This window comes from Malus domestica, chromosome 17, assembly GCF_042453785.1.
Source record: "Malus domestica chromosome 17, GDT2T_hap1".
Lineage (NCBI taxonomy): Eukaryota > Viridiplantae > Streptophyta > Magnoliopsida > Rosales > Rosaceae > Malus > Malus domestica.
This window is the reverse complement of record NC_091677.1, coordinates 7586884-7610073: the sequence shown is the minus strand read 5'-3', so window position 1 is coordinate 7610073 and position 23190 is coordinate 7586884. Positions and strand designations below refer to the sequence as shown.

Below are 23190 nucleotides of genomic sequence, written 5' to 3'. Positions count from 1 at the left end.
GAAAGCAAACGCCTCTTCGATTTCTGAGCAGGCGCCTCTTCGATTTCTGAAGCTTCGTCGAGTGCAGATTTTTATAGGGGCTGGCATTAAGTTCCAAAGCACACTTGAATCTCCACCAGTAGAAGCTTCATTCTTGCACTTCTAAGATCTTGATTTGTCCGACCTCTTCTCTCTTCAACACCTTTGAAAATGTCTAGCCCCTCCGACCGTCGTTTTGACTTGAACCTTGTTGAAGAGGCAGCCCCGCCTTCTCCAGACAACATATGGCGCCCATCCTTTGTCTCCCCTACTGGTCCTCTTACCGTTGGGGATTCCGTGATGAAGAATGATATGACCGCTGCGGTGGTGGCCAGGAACCTTCTCACTCCCAAAGATAACAGACTACTTTCCAAACGGTCTGATGAGTTAGCTGTTAAGGATTCGCTGGCTCTCAGTGTTCAGTGTGCAGGTTCTGTGTCTAATATGGCCCAACGCCTATTTGCTCGAACCCGCCAAGTTGAATCATTGGCGGCTGAAGTGATGAGTCTCAAACAGGAGATTAGAGGGCTCAAGCATGAGAATAAACAGTTGCACCGGCTCGCACATGACTATGCTACAAACATGAAGAGGAAGCTTGACCAGATGAAGGAAACTGATGGTCAGGTTTTACTTGATCATCAGAGATTTGTGGGTTTGTTCCAAAGGCATTTATTGCCTTCGTCTTCTGGGGCTGTACCGCGTAATGAAGCTCCAAATGATCAACCTCTGATGCCTCCTCCTTCTAGGGTTCTGTCCAGTACTGAGGCTCCAAATGATCCCCCTCCGGTGCCTTCTCTTTCTGGGGCTCTACCGACTGCTGAGACTTCTCCTAAGCAACCTTTGTGAAGGCTCCCTCTTGTGTGCTTATTTTGACTCATGTATATGTACATATTTGTAGCTTATCGGGGATATCAATAAATAAGCTTTCCTTCATTTCAACGTATTGTGTTAAATACACCAAAGCCTTCTTCGCTAAGTTCTTTGAATTTTCTTTTGTTAAAGCTTGTATGTTGAAGCTTTCTGAGTGGAGCATGTAGGTTGGGGTAGTGTTCCCTTAATTTCCCGAGTGAGGAAAACTTCTCAGTTGGAGACTTGGAAAATCCAAGTCACTGAGTGGGATCGGCTATATGAATCTTAGAACGCCATTGTGCTCGATCCTGTGTCATGTCCTTCGTTAGATCTAAGTACTCTAAGTCTTTTCTTAGAGTCTCTTCCAAAGTTTTCCTAGGTCTTCCTCTACCCCTTCGGCCCTGAACCTCTGTCCCATAGTCGCATCTTCTAATCGGAACGTCAGTAGGCCTTCTTTGCACATGTCCAAACCACCGTAACCGATTTTCTCTCATCTTTCCTTCAATTTCGGCTACTCCTACTTTACCCCGGATATCCTCATTCCTAATCTTATCCTTTCTCGTGTGCCCACACATCCAACGAAGCATCCTCATCTCCGCTACACCCATTTTGTGTACGTGTTGATGTTTCACCGCCCAACATTCTGTGCCATACAGCATCGCCGGCCTTATTGCCGTCCTATAAAATTTTCCCTTGAGCTTCAGTGGCATACGGCGGTCACACAACACGCCGGATGCACTCTTCCACTTCATCCATCCAGCTTGTATTCTATGGTTGAGATCTCCATCTAATTCTCCGTTCTTTTGCAAGATAGATCCTAGGTAACGAAAACGGTCGCTCTTTGGTATTTCTTGATCTCCGATCCTCACCCCTAACTCGTTTTGGCCTCCATTTGCACTGAACTTGCACTCCATATATTCTGTCTTTGATCGGCTTAGGCGAAGACCTTTAGATTCCAACACTTCTCTCCAAAGGTTAAGCTTTGCATTTACCCCTTCCTGAGTTTCATCTATCAACACTATATCGTCTGCGAAAAGCATACACCAAGGAATATCATCTTGAATATGTCGTGTTAACTCATCCATTACCAACGCAAAAAGGTAAGGACTTAAGGATGAGCCTTGATGTAATCCTACAGTTATGGGAAAGCTTTCGGTTTGTCCTTCATGAGTTCTTACGGCAGTCTTTGCTCCTTCATACATATCCTTTATAGCTTGGATATATGCTACTCGTACTCCTTTCTTCTCTAAAATCCTCCAAAGAATGTCTCTTGGGACCCTATCATACGCTTTTTCCAAATCTATAAAGACCATGTGTAAATCCTTTTTCCCATCTCTATATCTTTCCATCAATCTTCGTAAGAGATAGATTGCCTCCATGGTTGCGCCCTGGCATGAACCCGAATTGGTTGTCCGAAACCCGTGTCTCTTGCCTCAATCTATGCTCAATGACTCTCTCCCAGAGCTTCATTGTATGACTCATTAGCTTAATACCCCTATAGTTCATGCAATTTTGTACGTTGCCCTTATTCTTGTAGATAGGCACCAAAGTGCTCATTCGCCACTCATTTGGCATCTTCTTCGTTTTCAAAATCCTATTGAAAAGGTCAGTGAGCCATGTTATACCTGTCTCTCCCAAAAGTTTCCACACTTCGATTGGTATATCGTCTGGGCCTATTGCTTTTTTATGCTTCATCTTCTTCAAAGCTACAACCACTTCTTCCTTCCGGATTCGACGATAAAAAGAGTAGTTTCTACACTCTTCTGAGTTACTCAACTCCCCTAAAGAAGCACTCATTTCATGTCCTTCATTGAAAAGATTATGAAAATAACCTCTCCATCTGTCTTTAACCGCGTTCTCTGTAGCAAGAACCTTTCCATCCTCATCCTTAATGCACCTCACTTGGTTTAGGTCCCTTGTCTTCTTTTCCCTTGCTCTAGATAGTTTATAGATATCCAACTCTCCTTCTTTGGTATCTAGTCGTTTATACATATCGTCGTAAGCCGCTAACTTAGCTTCTCTGACAGTTTTCTTCGCCTCTTGCTTCGCTTTTCTATACCTTTCACCATTTTCATCAGTCCTCTCCTTGTATAAGGCTTTACAACATTCCTTCTTAGCCTTCACCTTTGTTTGTACCTCCTCATTCCACCACCAAGATTCCTTTTGGTGTGGGGCAAAGCCCTTGGACTCTCCTAATACCTCTTTTGCTACTTTTCGGATACAACTAGCCATGGAATCCCACATTTGGCTAGCTTCCCCCTCTCTATCCCACACACATTGGGTGATTACCTTCTCTTTGAAAATGGCTTGTTTTTCTTCTTTTAGATTCCACCATCTAGTCCTTGGGCACTTCCAAGTCTTGTTCTTTTGTCTTACTCTTTTGATATGTACATCCATCACCAACAAGCGATGTTGATTAGCCACGCTCTCTCCTGGTATAACTTTGCAATCCTTACAAGTTATACGATCCCCTTTCCTCATTAGAAGAAAATCTATTTGTGTTTTTGACGACCCACTCTTGTAGGTGATCACATGTTCTTCTCTCTTCTTAAAGAAGGTGTTGGCTAAGAAGAGATCATATGCCATTGCAAAATCCAAGATAGCTTCCCCATCCTCGTTTCTCTCCCCAAAACCATGGCCACCATGAAAACCTCCATAGTTGCCTGTCTCCCTGCCCACGTGTCCATTTAAATCTCCTCCTATAAATAACTTCTCCGTCTGAGCAATTCCTTGCACCAAGTCTCCAAGATCTTCCCAAAATTTCTCCTTCGAACTCGTATCCAACCCTACTTGAGGTGCGTACGCACTAATCACATTGATAAGTTCTTGTCCTATTACAATCTTGATTGCCATGATTCTATCTCCTACCCTCTTGACATCTACAACATCTTGTACCAAGGTCTTGTCCACGATGATACCAACACCGTTTCTCGTTCTATTTGTGCCCGAATACCAAAGTTTAAACCCTGAGTTTTCTAGATCCTTTGCCTTACTACCAACCCACTTAGTTTCTTGTAGGCACATAATATTTATCATTCTCCTCACCATAACTTCCACTACTTCCATAGATTTTCCCGTTAAGGTTCCTATATTCCACGTTCCTAAACGCATTTTGCTCTCTTGAACTCTACCCTTCTGTCCTAGCTTCTTCACCCTCCCCCGTCTAATAGGATCAAAGTACTTCTTTTGTGTGTCCCGGGTAAAGTTGATAGGAGCATATGCTCCCAAACAACTTTGAGTGGAGTCGTTCGAAAAGAAGTTTCTATGGCCCCCTTGCTCATTTAACACTGCATCCGGGTGCCGATGGAGATACAGCGACCCTTGCTCACTTATCACTGTGCTCAGGCCACACAGCGCGCCACTTACGGGTGACGCCCTAGCTTTAGCGCGATTTTGTTCTGGATTCATTTTCATAAGGATTCGACGTGATCATGGAGTGCCGGCTGTCGACTACCTGACGCCCTCCCCCTCCTCCTTTATCCGGGCTTGGGACCGGCCATGTAAGACATAGGCGGAGTTTTCCACCAATCAAATACAATCAATAAAATTGATATCCTTGCAACCCTATAACATTATTGGAATAAAAAGATAATTAGCTCATGTTTTAGGAAAAAGATATATAAAAATCGAAGTAGCAATAAAAACTTTTTGTGTGGGGATGTCTGATGAGATGTTCCAATATGATTGTAAATTTGTAATGCAATGCATGCGATGAATGACATATTGTTCATCTTATCAAGAGCAGTTAGATCTTTAGTTATAAAGTATGAATCCATATTCATATTAATTTGAGATCGAAGATGTTTTTTAAATTAAAAGAAAGAGTTATAAAGTAAAAATGGTTGCATGACCATTGGACCAGAGGACCACATACTCTAACAATATATGATGAAAAGTACTCATTGTTCTCTTTTTCGTTTTCTAATTGTTCCCTTTAAGGTATAATATGAAAATCTGATTTCAAAATCGTGTTTTTTTTCCTTCAGAGACAATTTGGGCTATAAGAGCACAATGCCAAGCTTCCTGTAAGCATGGGAAAAAACCAAGGCACAATTACAAGCGAGGTAGTTCAATCTTTCATTTTCGTCTGCTATTAGTACTTCCTCTCCGAGTATTAGATTTCTTGCAATTTTACTTTTACAGTGCTCTTATAGTTTGCCATTTAGTTTCGAGATGCTTTTATTTCTTATTACATATGGGAGCAGTAGTTCATGTGTGTGAATTTTTGTTTCTCTGTGTTTGGGGTTCAAAAGTGAATGCATTACTCAGGGATGACTGCCAGCTTATCCCACTTATCTTTTACATTTTCACTTTATTCATGTGCTGAATTATGGTTTCTCTCTAAATTGAAGAACTAAAAATGGCAAGCAAACTAAAAAGCAATTAGATTATGTAATGGGTACTTTGGTTTCTCATCATTTCTTTGTTTTGTAATTTTCATTTATTCATGTTCTTTTGATAGCGAATTCAATTGTATTTTTGGTTTTCCCTGCTTCGTTTATTTTATGCTTGCGTGTTCTTTTGTATGCCAAGCTATGCATGAAGATTTGTTGTTGTTCTCAACTAAGAGATATAATTTCATGGATTATGTTTTTAAAGTCATACAAAATATATCTTGAGGATAAAATGTATTTGGCGGTACCTGTTTTCACTACAAATAGGATGCATCTTTTTTTATAAAAGAAAAGAATGGTGAGTTGCCAAAATTTAATTCATCATCTTGATTTCTTTCATGATGCTTTTTCTTTTATTTTATTTGAAATTGAACATCAAGTACATGCCAAATGGTGTGAGAATGGAAACTGATGAGGCCTGCAATTGGTGTATTGATAGCAGGGATAACTAAGTATTATCATTGGGGATGGCTGCCCAAAAAGGGCGGTCTGCAAACCCCATTGCCCCTGTATCTTAAAGTTTTCCTCTTTCTTCTTTCCTCCTCATTTGGGTGCATATATTTTTGGCTAATTGCCATTTTTTAATTACTTACCGGTACTTTAGTTTTCAATCTAGGCCATTCAGTCAATTGCTTACGTGAGAGGAGAGTTTATGCCCATGCTTGCTGCCCTATTTCTGCGGGTTCTTTGCTTACGTGAGAGGAGAGAGCGAGATCTGCAGAGAAAGAGAGGGAGTTCGAAATTTGAGGATTTCTTTTTGTTTTGGTTTGTGTGCGACTGATTGAGAGAGGAGGTGGCTCCATGGGTTTTCTAGGAAAGCTTTGGGTTTTTGGGTTTTTGTAGATTCACAACGGAGGTGTAAAATTGAGAGATAACCGACATAACTTTTCGTGTCGATTCCCACAGACGGCGCCAAATGTTGATGCACAAAACCGGAGGTCTTGGAACAACGTAAATCTGACTGAGAATCTGCATGAAATGTAAACAACACAAGATGTATTGTGGTTCACCCCAATATTTGGGCTACGTCTACATTGATTATTGTATTTCTCTGAGAGGATTGTGAGGGAGAGAGAGATTCTCTGTGAGGATGAGAGCTCTGAGAGGGTGAGGGTATGGCCTTAGAATTGGCCTCTCCTAATTGTGAGGGTGAGGAGTCCTTTTATAGAAGAATGGCTCCTCACTTATTACATAATTGCCCCTTCCTTTATTACATAATTACATTTAAGTCCTCCGAGTATTTGTACGAGATCTAAATACAGAGGCCCTAAGTATGGTATAAACACTATTAGTTTTATAAAATATGACAAGTTGATATACATGTTTACTCTAGACAAATGAAACTAAATGTGATTTTGCAAGGTTGCTTTGATTGCTGCCAATTTGATTTTGAAAACAATCTCCACCGTTGTCTTGCATATGATCTTAAATGCTAACTCTGTAGCCATGAATGTGCTATACTTACTGTTAACGTGATTCTTAAACCATCTGTAGGACACATATTTTGGCATCTTAACTACAAGAGCAAAATATGTGTGAATTGCATGTTTCTTCTGTTTCTTATGGAAACAAAACTTTTTTGGCAACCATGTCTTTGTGATCAAGAACGTTCAGTTTCTTCCTACTAATTGTGCAATGTCTTTACATGTCAGCTCAGTTGAATGTATATAAAAGCCAAACTACTTATCTTATCAACCTCATTCACTCATGTGTCCCTCTGTTCATTTATGATTGTGTTGAATTTATTCAGGTTAAATGTGTCTTATTCATGCAGTTACGTCTGAAACAATTGGTTCCCGCCGTAACGTGTGGGCTTATTTTCTAGTAACTCTCTATATGTGAGTTATGAGTATGATCATCATCTGAAACTGGTTTTACTTATGACCATTTCTTAGTAAAAATCTGCTCCAACTAATAATTTTAGCATAACCGGATGATTAATTAGGATGATTTTGAAGGATGCTAGCAGGTATGCAGAAGACGGAGCTTGCATAGCCATGATAGTTACAATAATCAATACCTAGGAAGCATTATGTCAGTGACCTTGGTTCTCAAATCATTATATTTGAGATTACAATGACATTAATAAGAAGTTAAAGTTAATGACCTGACTAAAACTTTGGAAGCATTATCTCAGTATCCTTGTTCTCAAGTCATTTAAAGAAAAGGTGACTTCACATTAACTAAACTCCCTCTTCAATACCTCAGAGACTGCATTGGTTCTCTATCGGTTTCTATCTACCCGACTTTTGGCATTTGATTCGCACCGGTTTCTATCCACCCGACTAAGAATGGTTGGAAGCATCACCTTCACTGCAATTCCGACGACATATCTTTGAGTAAGATTCTGGCATGTGTTACACAATAAACACCTGGCATGCCTGAGTGCCAAGAAATTAGCCCCATGAACCCATCGGTCACATTTCCTACACAAAAATGCATCGTCTGCTAGGCAATACAATGAAGCCCTTGAGTTGCACAGTTCACAGCAAACCAACCCTCCTGAAGGAATGAGAATTGGTGACTGCCAGAAGCCACTCTCTTGTACTCCTCTGCACATTTTAGAATCTCAAAAATTATATTGTATGACAATGGCCAAGAAGTTGGAACCAAAGAGAGCCATTTATAAGGACCGTTTGGGTTGGGATGTCAATACGGTCGAATTACAGCGGATGAAGATGAATTATGTCCAGGATTCAAGTCTTCAATGACAACCATGCGTGCTCGACTGCATGACAAATGTCTCATTGTTATTCCTTTTCTTAAGTTCCACCTTTCCAATTTTTTTATTTTTTCTTTCTAATTTAAACTTGTGATTCAGAAAAAAACTTGGTCTATAATTATTTATAAAATAGGTCCTATTAAATTAATAAGTTGACCACTAGTTTTGACAAATAGAAACCACTAATTTGAAAAAAAAAGAAGATAACATGATTAAGCTAGAAGTAAGCTTTATGAGATGACTTGGTGCAAGATTTTGGGCCATAATTTTCTTGGTGAGTAGTTAACCGGTCAATTTTGATCACTAGAGAAGAAAGCTTTCGTTTGTAATTGTATGGCCAAGAATTAAAGCCTTCTTCAAATTGGGATTCATAGAGCTTGTATGCATGTAGAAGATGTCCTAGTCCACATATTGTTTATTGGGTTGACACGTTAAAGCATTAGTTGCAGACCACTAAATACACTATTTAGAGCATTGGTTACAAAATATTAAGATAAGAGGTTATGGACATTATTGTTTATCCACATTCCATACATTTACAATCAGATGACATTTTTATATATATATAAAATTACCATTTAACGGTGAAGTATCGAACGAACTCGTTTGAAAGTGTTTTTAAAATGGTTGAATGAGATTTTGGTGAAAATATTTTTTGACTCAATACTTGGTGAAAATGCAAGTAAATCTTGGAAAAACACTTAAATTGTTTCTTAGAAGAAGCACATAATTGATGCTTCTTGCAAAAAACACTTCAAGTGCTTTTGAAATCCAAAAACATTTTCTCTAAAAACGCTTTTAGTTATTTTAAAACCACTGTCAAATGAGCCCTTATAAGTTTATTAAGGTCAAATTTAAATATATAGAAATATTAGAGAAAACTAAGCATTGAAATAGAATGGTAAGCTAATGTAACCAGTTCTTGTTTGATTGAAATGCTTATCTTCTTTACTTTCCAAATTGCATTTGTCACCTCCATATTCATACTCTTGATGAAAATGTTTCAATAATGGTTGAAACTAAATGGAAACTTATCTAGTGTTCTCACTACCAAGGTATTAAATATCGGTAATATCGGAAATATCGGTAGTCCAGAAACACGGAAATATCGATGGAAATATCGGGATATTATCGATATCGATAAAAATAATATGGAAACCACGGAAATTGTAAGAAAAACTTGGAAATTTTTATTGAAACTTTGTAGGATATTTATTTAGTCAATTATCTATTAGTTTATCACAAAAAATTGGAAGGAAATGCATTGCATGATTGATTTAACTGATTTAAGTTGATTATATAGCGAGCTGGCAAACATTGTGAGTGTAGAAAATATGTAGTAATTAATGAAAGAAGTTTAAACACACCATAATCATTTATATATAATGAATTAGTACAATATTTTACACTTTATACATTGCATGGTAAGATACATGAGTGACTTAGTACCACATAGAGTTCCTAAGAGGTTCAAAATTTTCACTATCTTCATCATCTCCATGTGTAGAGTAAGTGTATTTTAGCATATTTTCCCAAAAACATAAATGATATGGTGGTCAAGGTGTTGAAGGAGTAAAATGGGAGGGGTTCGAATCCCTTGGTGTTTTTTTAAATATAGAAATTTATCCTAGATAATAAATATTAGCTTGCAAGCCTTGCAGACATCTTAACGACCATATAAATATTACAGACTGAATATGTAATCACAAACACATCTGTAGCGAGTTGGATAAGGCCCAGGTGCGTGGTTGACAAAGGGAGGGGTTCGAATCCCTCTATGCTCAAGATTGAGACTTTTCAGCATTTTTCAAGTATTTTTGGGTTTCGTCTCGCGATATTATCGATAATGTTCTAAAAAACGCTAGGCGCTAGTTGGGCGGCGAGCTGGGGCCTAGCACCTAGGCGGATTTACGTAAAATTACTATATATGTTATAAAATATGAGTATATTTGTAATATTTTAGGGTTTTTTATGTTGATTTTGTATCATTTACTCAGTTTACATATTTAATTCATTATTGGACTTTGCTTTTTTTTTTATTCAAATATTGGTCTTTGCCCTTCAATTAATAACAGCTTTCTTATAAAAAAATAAATTTATTCTCTAATGCTACAGACGAGGCAAAGAAAAGCATTGTTTCCTTGTTTCTACAGATCTCTACCCACTTTTTTTTTTTTTTTTGGACAAAGGTAATTTATTACCACCAAAGCACACAATATACAACAAAAAACAGAGGCCCAATACAAATAAAGCACAAAACTAAAATATGGACCTTAAAACAAAAACCCAACCCATTAAGCCTAAAACAAAAACACAAAAACAAAAAAACCCTAGCAACTTTGAAGCCTTCAGATCCGCCGACCTTGAATGAACACCTCTTGCAGCCACCAAAACATCAACCAAACGAAGCCTCCTAGACGGAAAAGAAGAAGGTTCCACCCTCCACCAAACCGCAAAATTCAAACCCACAGCTTAATATCTTATCAGCCGATGACCCTTTACACACAAACCCAGAAAATCTCTCTTTCTCTCTCTCTCTCTCTCTTTAGTTTTTCCAGAAACCTCTAGCAAGGCTAGATTCAGATGCAGATGCAAGTCGCGATGCAGGTGCAGCTGCGAGTTTGATGCAGGTGCAGCTCTCTCTCTCTAGTTTTACCAGAAACCTCTATCAAGGCCAGATTCAGATGCAGACGCAAGTTGCGATGCAGGTCGTCGCCATCGCCGTCGGTGGTCAGGTCAACTCCCGGTCCCTCACCTTTTTACCTCTTCGATTGATTCATGCATATGAATTGTGGTTGTGTTTTCAATCGCTCTGTAGCTTAGATCTTGATCTTAATCGTGTTTTTGCAAGGTTTTTGGGACGAAATCGGCACACCCATTTCCGGCGTTCTTCTCTGATTCGCACGTATCCAAAATATCGCGATAATTTCAGAAATATCGCGATATTATCGATAATATCGCGATATTTTTCCGAAAACCCGTCGGATACCTATTAAAATATCGGACCCGTGAAAAACCGATAATATCGGCGAAATATCGCCGATATTATCAGCATTTTGTTCCTTGGTTGTTCCAATGTTACCTGTACTATTTTCTTTAAAAATTGATGTAAAAATGTTTCAATGACAAAATCATTTTTACGATTTTTCTAGCATTAAAAAAATCGTGAGAGCCAATTAAGTTAATTTAAAAAGAATCCTTTTTTTTTTAAATATTGAAGAAAAAACTAACATTAAATCATGAAAGTAGGATCTTGATCAATGACAAAATTATAAGCTTAGCTAACATTAGCTAGGAGTCACTACCTTTAGTCCATTAGTCAATAAATAATCAAGATTAGAGAATGATGTTAATCACTAACAATTTTTAACCAAGCGTTATAGCCTTGCCTTCCCTTTTATATTTCTATTTATATTTATGAGGGATAGTCATGGCCTAAATAGATGTTGTTCATCAACAACTTCTTAACCTAGTAATGCTTCCTTTCCCATTGTTGAGAGAGTTACCAAATTCAAATCCCCTTAATCCGTTGGAGATCGAAACTTACATATAATAAGGATGATGATTACGGTGGATCTCTTAAGCTAATCATGCACTATTGTGAATTTTAATTTTTCTACATAAAAGTATATAACTAACTTGGATATACCGCTAATAGACGTACGACATTCTTATTTCATGGTAGTATTTTTACCCTTGTTAAAAAGGAGAGTTAATTTAACCATCACAGGATGACCTAGTGGTTCGAAACAAATTTCAAGTCGATATTTCACATGGTACGTTTTGAGTTCGATTCCTAACGTTGGTGAATCACACGATGGTGGCTAGTAGGGCTGGTTCTGTATGGGATCTCAAACCAAAAATGGGATCCCAAATCCCAAACCGATTTTTTTCGGGACAAAGTTTTGAAAACCAAAACCGAACTGAAATAAAGGTATTCCTGAAGTTCGGGATTTCGGTATGGTTCGGGATTCATCGACCTCCCAGTTTCCCTACCAGCCTACACAGCCACACCTCATCTTAGATTCGTCGACCTTCCCACTCCTATCTTCATCCCTCTCATTCCTGGGCTTGTCTTTGCTGCCTTTGGGAGTCGGAGGGCTTTGCGAAGTGCATCGAACAGAATCAGGTATCGACCATTGTCGATGTGTGAGCTTTTCCATGTCTTGCCAAACGAAATCGCCATCAGAGGGCTACTCTACTTTGTAGGCTTAAGCGATGGATTTGATGTCTTGGAAGAACGATTGGGTTTCTCAGACGAATGTTGCAATGGGTATGGCGTTTTGGGAAGAGCAGGTTGCGGGTGTGGCTGCTTTTGAAGATTGAGAAAGCATTTGGAGGCCTTGAGCTTGCTTTTGCGTTTGAGGGAGTCGGTGGAGGGAGAGAAAATGTGTGGTTGTTTGTTGGATGAGAGTGCGAGTTATCAAGAAACAAAATAAAGAAGAAAGGTTCGTGAAGATGGCAGACAATAAGTCATGAGATAAAGAAAGAATAAAAAAAGGAAAAGGAAGTGAAGAAAGGTTATCGAGCAAATGAATGGTTGATTAAAGTTATCGGGCAGAGGAATGGTTGATTAAATAATATATATGTATAATCGGTTTGGATTCCCAAAGGTTATTGGGCAGAGGAATGGTTAATTAAATAATATATGTGTGTGTGTGTGTGTATATATATTTATATCTATTTATATATATATCGGTTTGGAATTCCCGAACAAAGAAAAATATGACACCGATTCCCGTACCGAACGGTTCCGGATCGGTTTGGGATTGGTATCAAAATTTTCAGGAATTTCGGTTCGGTATTTTTTCGGTTTGGGATCAGGATTTTTTCGGTATAGTTCGAAATTTTTTGGATTTTTTTTCAGCTCTAGTGGTTAGAGAGGTTGAAACACCTATATGAATCTTCGGATCCTGAAAAAATAGACTAACATGACGAAAGCAATCAACCTCTTCTTTGAATATCAATACTGCAGAATATTAGTACGGAACGCCGTGTCGTTTAACCAGTGACATACGGCTTGTTCTTCGGGACAAAAGCAAACTGCAGAATCCAACAAACATTTTATGTCACTGCTGACCTTGATCAGGTGGATCTACCACATGAATTCATCACCTTCTTCTTCGAATGCCAATACTGTCCCCGCGACTGCGACTGCGACTTGTTTATCATCTTCTCTGTAACTTTTTAATGTACCAGAAAATAAAACGAAAAACCAACTCCGCCTGCAAAGCAATCCGATTCCAATACCTCTCTCTCTCCCTCCCGTCCGTGATGCCCAGAACCCTAACCCTCCCCCGCTTCTCGGCCCTCCTCTTAATCCTCTCCGTTTTCCTCAACCTCTACTTCCTCTTCTTCTTCCTCCACGCGCCGCCCACCGTTCTCTCCCGCTACACTCCCTCTCCCACCACGCGCCGCCACCTTGTATTTGCCATCGCTTCCTCCTCCCGCTCCTGGTCCCGCCGCGAGCCTTACCTCCGCCTCTGGAGCTCCCCCGCCTCCACCCGCGTCTTCGCTTTCCTCGACCGCGCCCCAACTGATTCCTCCGGCGACCGATCCGTCGCGACTGTCGTCGTCTCCGGCGACACCTCCCGCTTTCCGTACACTCTAAAAGGAGGGCTGCGGTCCGCGATCCGTGTGGCGCGCGCGGTCAAGGAAGTAGTCGATCGTGGCGAGCCGGATGTGAGGTGGTTCGTGTTCGGCGACGACGATACGGTGTTCTTCGTCGAGAATCTGGTGAGGACGCTGTCGAAGTACGATCACGATCGGTGGTTTTACGTCGGGAGCAACTCGGAGAGCTACCAGCAGAATGCCAAGTACTCGTTCGAAATGGCGTTCGGGGGCGGAGGGTTCGCCATAAGCCATTCGCTGGCTACGGCTCTGGCTAGGGTGTTCGACTCGTGCTTGATGAGGTACGGTCACTTGTACGGAAGCGATGCTCGGGTTTTCGCTTGCGTGGCGGAGCTCGGCGTTGGGTTGACCCATGAGCCTGGGTTTCATCAGGTTTGTTGAATTAAATTAATTTTATGTGAAAAATCAGGAAAAGTAATTAGCTTGATAAGACTTCAACGATTTATGCATGGATTATCGGAAAAAGTAATGAACTTTATAAGATTTTGATGATACGATGCAGAAATTTGGTTTTGTTAGGAAGGAAGCTTAGGAAAGTAATTGCTTTATAGAGTTTGATGAACTGAGTGTGTTTGATGAAAGCTTTGTCAACTGTTAGTAGGTTCAAGGCCGAAGGGACGGCTTCGGCTCTGTTCTATAACTCGCCTTTAGGTGGGGAGGCTCGTTCGTAGGTATCACTTAATTTTATAGGGAGCTGCAGAATGGGAGGTTACTTCTGGTACAATCTCTGTTTTCTGTGCTATGCTGAATGTGGTGTGGGGTGGGGGGCGAATAGGAATAAATAACAGTGCTTTGGCTCATAGGCCTTTGCGAAGAAACAGAATGCCTGAACATTTGAACATTAGTTAGTTGAAACGAGTTACGTCTATACCACATTTTCTGCTCCTCTGTTTCGTTACGTTTTTACTTTGGATATGATGCAATCACAATGCTGGCCTGATTTTCTAGTTTATAGTGTATTTTTATGTGCACGGCCGTTTTATAGTGTATTTTCAGTTTAATTTTTTGAAAACTGAAAGTAGATACCAAACAAGATTTCAGTTTTCAGTTTTCGAAAAAATGAAAACAAAAACTGAAAACTGAAAACGAAATGGTTATCAAATGGCCGTAAGTGAACGATTCAGTTGTTGATAGGTTGAATTTCTGATTGAGTTATGTTGGATTTCATTTAATGATAACCAAAGTTTTCATATCATGATGTAGTTTTGATTGGTCTCCTATCATCTGTTGATTCCATTGTGAGCTTGTTAGCAAAGAGTCTTGTTGTGGACTTGTGTCAAGTTATGTGCTGAATCGAAGGGCACTCATTATCGTCATAATTTTTAATCAGGTTGATATGCGGGGGAATTTGTTTGGAATGCTATCTGCACACCCGTTGTCACCTCTGGTGTCCCTTCACCATTTGGAGGCTGCAGATCCAATCTTCCCAAACATGAACAAGACTCAAGCTTTGGACCATCTTTTTGAAGCTGTGAATGTTGATCCTGCCAGGATATTGCAGCAAACTGTTTGCTATGACAGTTTGCATTCGTTGACTGTTTCTGTTGCATGGGGCTATGCTATTCAGGTGTATGCTGGCAATGAACTTCTCTCAGATCTCCTTTCACTGCAGAAAACGTTTATGCCATGGAGGAGGAGCGGTAGTATCGAGGCAAGTCAGTTCATGTTCAATATGAGAGATTATCCTAGAGATAAATGTAAAAGACCAACTGTCTTTTTCCTGGAAAGTGTTGTATCCAATAGTCATGGTAGCTCGAGTAACTACACCAGGCTCAATGTAGAAAATTGCTCCAAAGAAAATGCAATAAAGAATCTGGAACAGATCAGAGTGTTCTCACAGAAGCTAGAGCTTGATGCGGAAGAGGTATTTGCTTCACTAATATAGATGTAGCTGATTTATAACTTATACCTTCTCTCTTATATTTTCTTTTGTCTTTCGTTTTAGTCAATGCCATTAATCAACTACTGTCCACTTGTTATAATTCAGATGAAGGCTCAACGCCGTCAGTGCTGCGAAATTTTGTCGTCGTTTGATGACTCCATGACTATAACCATTAGACGGTGCAGAGACAATGAGTTGATATCCATGAATATCTAGAGTTTTCTGTTGGAATAGTTGCTCTGAGGATACTTAGATGCAGAATTCAGAGAATCACACACAGTTTGGTGCACTCATCATCTTATCAAGGTAAATTGTGATGTCATTTCTTGTTCTTATATTATGTTTGAAAAGTGCTTAGGGAAAACTGTCCACCCCGCATTGCAATCCATTCATTAAGTTGATTTATATCTTTAAGTAGTTGAAATAATGGAAAATCTGAGTTTTCCTCATTTTGTCTCTTCATTTTTCTGCTATTAAGTTCACTTGTTAGTAAGAATGCTTCAGGTTCCTAAATTTTATTATTGGGAAATGGATCTACAAGTGGTCTGTTCTACGTGATATTATCGGATGTGATCTGCACTTCATAAAGCTCAAGTTCCTTTTCTTCTTGACAGGAGGAGCAGGAAGAAGAGAATATACTTGGAGATGGGCTATTTATCTTCTGATCTAAACATGGAGCAAAAATAATGCTTTTGGAACGATTTACTTGAAAACAATAAATCACAAGAAAAAGATTGCAGAAAGCGGAAGTTACTGCAAAAATCTGCCACCAGTTAAGGTTTCGATGTCTGATACTCTTGGTTAAACTCACCAGTGGCTTATTATTTGAAAATATGATGAACAGACAAAAAGGGAGGACAACGCCATTCACACGTCCGCTAGTGGAGATGACCTGAGTAAATTGGATATCCGGAGGAACGAACGGTAACTAGTGAACTGATAGGTATGTAATGTATTCATGCTGTAGAGTAACTTGCGTTTTGAGACATCAAATGATGTGGAAGAGCTTCGATTGGTTGGTAAGCATGCGAAGGAAATATTGTTGAAATGCTAGCTGCGTTTACATTCCTGCATTTAGCATGTTTTGCTGGTGCCATAGATGATAAATTGTATAGGGTCTGGTTTTGTAATTTTCAAGCGTGGTGAATGCCGTACTTGGTTTCTTGCCAACCATCCATTGTCTTCCTCCTCCTTGGCCTAAACCATTGAAGTCTATTGCATTTGCATCCTCTGAATCTTCCAGTAACCCAGATGTTTAGATTTAAAATTTAATCATGTAGGTCCAGCATCGATGGTGTCATACATCTGATTTTCAGGATCAAATCAAATTGGTACAACGCACTACTTAGTTGCTTACTTTGTCATACTTTTCGTAATTAAATTAGCATAATGTATCGGGTTTATGCATTTTGATTAGATGTATCTTAATCTTGAAATAAGCAATTATTCAAGAGATTTTTCTTAAATGATTGTAACTCAAGTGATTAAGAGCGGATGCCATGCACATGAAGTCCTTTTTATTCGTTTTTACACCCTCAGTATTGTTTGTTTAAAGACATTTACCTAGTTGTTTTTTCACGAGCAAATGGATTGTAACGCAAGTGATTTAAGATCAAATCCGATGCACCTGAACATAAGTTACATGGATGCCTCACGAAACCTCAAATTGTAAGTAATCGTTTCCTTGGATTTTTCAATAAAATGCATACAACGTTGTTGGTTTATTCTTCCAAGAAAAACAAAAACATAATTAGGAACCTCGAACTTTGCTTTACGTAACACTTCCACACTTTTATTTTTGCTAAGCCCGTTAAAAGTATTTTTTTTTAAGAAAAACTAATGAAAAATAATTGAAAATTTTGAGTTTTAACGATAAGGATAAAATAAAAGGTAAAGTGAATAATATCAGAATTGACTTTTTAGTGTAAAAATGTGATTTTTCGTTAAAGTAAACAGTACCAGAAACTTTTCGTTAAAGCTCTTTTTTTTTAATCTTTTTTTAACTTGCAGCTGAAGTTTGCTTGCTCTTTCACGTTCTGCATTTTCCTTTACCAAAACCACGCATAATTAATTTAATTAATTAATCTCTTATAATCTCCAAAGGCCACGTCCTAATACATTTCCAACACCATTTTTAACGCCTAACCTCTCTTCCTTATCTCTCACACTTTCAGTCAATGCCATTGCTGTCAAGGACCTGACCTTTGACTCTAACCTAACGTACGCACCCAGCCGCTTGGTTGGCTGCCCGATTTACATTAGGTTGGCAGGAAAATGGAGGACTTTCTGTGTGAACCATGACTTCTTTTGGAATTTTAACCAACTAAATACACTTTAGTGCAGAATTGCAGGTCAAATTTTACATCTTTCTTTTCCCGCAGATTGCGCTTCTTGATCAGCATCTTGGTTTTATGTCCCACACTTGTATTTTCTAGATACATTTTCTGCATTTCTGTTTTGTTTGCTTGTTCTTCTTCCTTTCCACTTAAAATGCTGCCGTTTCCTCAGTCGCCTTCGAAACCCCAAAGTCCGTCTCGGTTGATAAACTTCTTCATAGTCTCATCTTCTTTATGCACGCTCTTCCTTCTTGGGTCGCTCTTCCTTGTGTTTACGAGCTCAAAGCTTGGACGTATAAGTTCTCTGTCTCAAGATGCGTATTCCCCGCCCTCGACCTCCCTCGAGCACATTGTGTTCGGGATTGCTTCGAATCAGAAAGCGTGGTCTGCTAAGAGGAAGGAGTATGTACGGCTCTGGTGGAAGAACCAGTCTATGAGGGGATGTGTCTTTCTCGATAGCCTTCCGCCTGATCATCAGCGTCACGTCCATGACACTTCTCTTCCTCCTGTGTGCATCTCGGGTGACACTGCAAGATTTCGTTACACTTACAGAGGCGGTCTCAAGTCTGCCATTCGTGTTGCACGCGTTGTTTCTGAGACCGTGGCGCTCAACCATACGAATGTGAGGTGGTATGTTTTCGGAGATGATGACACAGTTTTTTTCCCAGAGAATTTGGTGAAGACACTTTCTAAGTATGATCATGGACTGTGGTACTACATTGGGACAAACTCCGAAGTTTATGAGCAAAATAGGGTGTTCGGATTTGGAATGGCTTATGGTGGTGCAGGTTTCGCTATAAGTGCCCCATTGGCGAAAGTACTGGCGAAGGTGTTTGATTCGTGTTTAGAACGATATCCACATCTCTATGGAAGCGACTCTAGGATTTCCTCTTGCTTGGCAGAACTCGGCGTTGGATTAACAAGCGAAGCCGGTTTCCATCAGGTACCCTATCTTAGCTCATCAAATTGTATGTGACATTCACATTTTAGTAGTTTAAATTGAAATTTCAGCGTGCTTTTTTCTTAGTTTATATATCAAAGAAATAAATTTGTGGTTCTGGGCTGTTAAAATTGAACCAGAATGACATTCACGGCGATATGTTTGGCCTACTGGCTTCGCATCCAGTGACGCCTTTGGTATCCCTGCATCACTTCGATCATGCAAACCCTGTCTTCCCCAACATGACAACTATCAATGCTCTAAAACATTTGTTTAAAGCTGCGAATGTTGATTCTCAAAGAATGTTACAGAAGACAGTGTGCTACGACAGATGGTTTTTGTGGACTATCACGGTGTCATGGGGTTACGCTGTTCAAGTATACGGAAATCATATTCTTTTGCCGGACGTCCTCCCCGTGCAGCAGACATTCAGCCAGTGGAAAAAGGGAAGTGTTTTGTCAGGAGTTTATACTTTTAACACAAGAGAACATCACAAGGATCCGTGTCGAAGGCCGGTTGTTTTCTTTCTGGATAATGTGTCTTCTGGTGCGGATGGAATCAAGAGCATATACAAAAAGTCCTACGAAAATTGCTCCTACGACATGGCTTCACCGAGGAAGCTGGAGGAGGTCAGAGTGTACTCACATAAGCTAGACCTTGATATGAAACAGGTATTGCTTTCGATCACTTGAGCATTGTTATACTTCTTCATGAAACTTATACAATACTAAATCCACTTTTTTGTGAATTAATCAGTTGCAGGCGCCGCGAAGGCAATGTTGCGATGTATTACCTTCTACGGGCAGCAAATTGATGGAAATCGAAATCAGAGAATGCAAAGAAGAAGAACTAATACGCATGCATCCGTAGCGGTGTTTCATATTGCATATAGCCAGATTATATAACATTATATCATACAGATCATGTAATTGGTATATCATGCTATCTAGCTAGCTAGAAGGCATTACACAGAATTATTAGTTTACTGTTACTCATTTTTTGTTATACAAAAATGTAGATCCTAGAAGAAACTTGGGAAATTATGTATACTTACTTTGATTTGATTTTTATTGATTAGTATATGCTGTGAACTTGCTTAAATTGTGAAACCAGAAATACTAAAATCATTTTCGATAAACTCCTTATAACCTCTTGTAACGTTTTTTCTTTCACCAATGTGAAATTTTTTTATCTTCACATCATCACAAAAACAACCACTAAATATGGCAAGGAGAACAAATCAACAATATTCATTGCTTGACATGCATGTTGCAGGCCAATGGAAGCCACGGTTTGTTTTTTTTTTTTTGTTTTTTTGAAAGCTAGCCACAGTTTGTTTACACCAAACTATTAGCATTCATCACTGAATCTTTTCTTTTGTGGTTTACTGAGATTTTTACATAGTATCTACAAATACAGTTCTTGGTCCGACTGTCCCCATTGTTTGAAATCTTGTTTACCAAACCAAAATGTGGGGAACCTTTTGTTTTTGGTAAACCAAACCAGAATTTGGTGACGCCGAAACTTTCATGTTCTTCCATTGGCTGTTGAAATTTTGTATTAGAATATGTGGGCATCTTTCGTTTTCAGGAGTAGTAAATTCATACATTCTGTTTTCAGGAGTAATTTTTTAATATATTTAAGATATGATCATGTGACGTTATTATTGTACAGAAATATAATACACAAATTTATTTTGTTAATATACTTTAAAATAAGACATATAAATTATGTTGTTTATTCTTATTATAACATGTAAAAATTTGTTACAATCTCTTCGTATTTTGCATGATGGGTCTCATTGAAGCTCTATCCTCGTAATTCTCATGGATGTGTTTTTTTCTTGAAAGAGAATATCAGGGTGTTTGGTTTGATTAGTTGTTCAAACATTTGGAAATGAAACGCGTCACTTTCTCATTTAACCTCTTCATGGAAAGCTTCATATCTTATTTAACATTCTGCTGGGAAAGTGGGTCAGCCAAACAAACCAAAAAAAGTCCAACCAAAAGTTTTTGGTTGGTAAAATTTATGACCAAACGCATTGAAGCTGAGACGCCTCGCGTCTGAAGGAAGTACACGGTACATATTTCAGCTTATTCGAAAAATATGGTTTTTGGGTAACTAATTGGAATACTTTCATTTCAGAAGTTCAGTTATAGACTCAAAAGCCTTTATTGTTGAGCTGATAAAACGGATTAGTGATGCCATCATTATTGTGCTCGGAAATCAGTGGGCAAAATATGTTGACTTGGCTAAAATAGACCATTCTTTTTCCGTAAGATTCGAAAACCTAATCCAACAAGAAATAAGGAGGTTTCCTCATGAATTCTCCTGGTTTAATACGGACTTTACTTTCCTAAAAGGTCATCTTCTCGACTGGTCTAAATAAATCATTCTAGGATTTATCTCTGATAACGCAATCTATGCATACTTATTCTCTTGCCTACTGTTTGGATCTTAATATTGTTTACTAACTTGACCGTCAGAAAGCCTTTGAGTGGCACACAATCACCCTCCGGCCCGCGTCCTTGGCTTGCTTAGGGCTATTTGTTCTTTTACAAGTTAATGAGTTTGGTCATCTACACCACAAGAGACGGTGGACCAATTTGATTCCAACACTCTTCTCTCCTCTTTCTCCCTCTCATGCTACCCAATTCAGTTTAAGTTTTAAGATTTAAATTTTTTTAAATCTCATACCAGACAAGTTTTTAAGTCTTAAAGAAAATTATTTTCAAAACATGTTCTTAAGAAATATTTTGAGAAGTAATGAAATTTTTTTAATAGAATACCAAACCTGCTCTAAGAGACTCAAAAGTGATTAGTACTTTCGACCAAAAAACATGTTCAGTACGATTGAACTTAGATTCAATTAATCCTCAAGATGATTGGTATTTTCTTCGATTCACCACAAGCCATATTGTATTTTTTTTTGTTGTATGTTTTTCCTTGTACCTTTTTTTCTAATAAATTTTGGTAAGTAAGGGTGTTTTTGGCCCTTGACTATGCTAGATTAAAACAAAAAAAATCCTCAAAACAAGAGCGCAATGCATGTGTGCGCGTTGTTTGGGTTAATATTTAAGATTGGACTTTATGAAATGAGGCTCAAGGGTGTCACAGCAAAATGGGGACTTGCTCGAAGCCCAGTAAAGAGGCCTAAAGCAAACTGAAGCCTTTTTAGCCAAGGCATAGGCCATATGTCTAGGGATGAAGTGACAGATGACAGAGACCAACTCACCACCAGCCAAAAAGCATTTTCTAGTGGCATTACAAGTAAATAGATGATGGCTCACTACCCTCTGAGAGCCCTCGGCTAAGAGTAAAGCTAAATCAGAGAATAAAGCTAAATCAGTCGAGCCAAATCGTCTATAAAAGGAGAAAGAGACACTAGAGGTAAGGACACTCAAACAACCAATCAATCAACATACAAACTCTGCTTTCAAGCCAGTTCATACCCAGAAAGCTGAAAGTTGTCCAGATTCAGTCCTTTTTAGCTATATTCCCCTTAGAAAAGCCATCTTTTGTCTAGTATAAAAGCTCTGCTACATTCCCTCAGTGTTGTAGTATCGATTCCCTTGTGTAAAACCCATTTACCATCCATCCTTTTTAGCATATAACCTTTGTAAACCCAAAGAGAAGTGGTTGCAAGAAGTTCAACTTTACCCAACAAGGTTAAATCTTGCTCAAGTCTCTTTGTTTGTACTTTAATTTAGTAGATCTGTCGCTTAATGTATTTTTCAGTATGTATTTAATTTGTTTCCAACTATTTTCTAATTAGGAGCCCCATTTGCATTCGAATATGGTTAAGTTAATGGATCTACCTTCATTAAAGTGAACTGTAATCGAGGAAATAGTATTAAAGGGGCTTGAACTCCCTTTGTTTTGGACGTACTAGATTATGAACTAAAAGTCCTTATATACAAGGCAAGAAAAAGAACTTAATGCAGACTTAACCCATTTGTGACAATCCTTTGATAACAAGAAGTTTGAGTAACTTGGGGCGCAAGTAATCAACTTAAATCACATTTGTTATATTGAAATAACAGTGGCATGCCTAGCACTTTGTTAGTTTTGATTACGAGCCTCAATGCCTACAACTAAGGCCCCACAAAGGCACCTTTCAAACTAACTAAAAACTTATATTGCAACACACCAAACAACAAGTGCAAGTGTCACATCCCGACCCGGACTTCACCACATCTCGGGCCTCGCCTCCATCGTAGCACGATATTGTCCACTTTAGGACCCGACCACGCCCTCACGGTTTTGTTTCTGGAAACTCATGCGAGCAACACTTCCTAATAAGTCACCTATCCTGGGATTACTCTGGCCCATTCTCGCTTAACTTCGGAGTTCCTATAGAACCCGAAGCCAGTGAGCTCCCAAAATGTCTCGTGCTATATGGAGGTGAGCATGTATAT

At 39.0% G+C, this 23190-nt stretch overlaps 2 protein-coding genes across 3 annotated transcripts; both read left to right on the top strand.

Annotated features, from left to right (window-relative positions):
- Positions 1 to 12927: 12927 nt before the first annotated feature.
- Positions 12928 to 16666, top strand: LOC103404790 (uncharacterized). Of its 2 annotated transcripts, XM_008343749.4 has the most exons (5): positions 12928 to 13986; positions 14945 to 15478; positions 15602 to 15802; positions 16111 to 16268; positions 16341 to 16666. In XM_008343749.4, exons 1-3 carry the CDS (start codon positions 13111 to 13113, stop codon positions 15710 to 15712), a joined length of 1521 nt encoding a protein of 506 aa, XP_008341971.3. In that variant the 5' UTR covers positions 12928 to 13110; the 3' UTR covers positions 15713 to 15802; positions 16111 to 16268; positions 16341 to 16666. The 2 variants fall into 2 exon arrangements, with proteins under 2 accessions (XP_008341971.3, XP_008341970.3); XM_008343748.4 differs by having other exon boundaries at positions 16111 to 16666.
- A 226-nt stretch (positions 16667 to 16892) lies between these two features.
- Positions 16893 to 19863, top strand: LOC103404789 (uncharacterized). Its single transcript, XM_008343747.4, has 3 exons — positions 16893 to 18775; positions 18913 to 19443; positions 19529 to 19863. Exons 1-3 carry the CDS (start codon positions 17987 to 17989, stop codon positions 19640 to 19642), a joined length of 1434 nt encoding a protein of 477 aa, XP_008341969.3. The 5' UTR covers positions 16893 to 17986; the 3' UTR covers positions 19643 to 19863.
- Positions 19864 to 23190: the final 3327 nt, after the last annotated feature.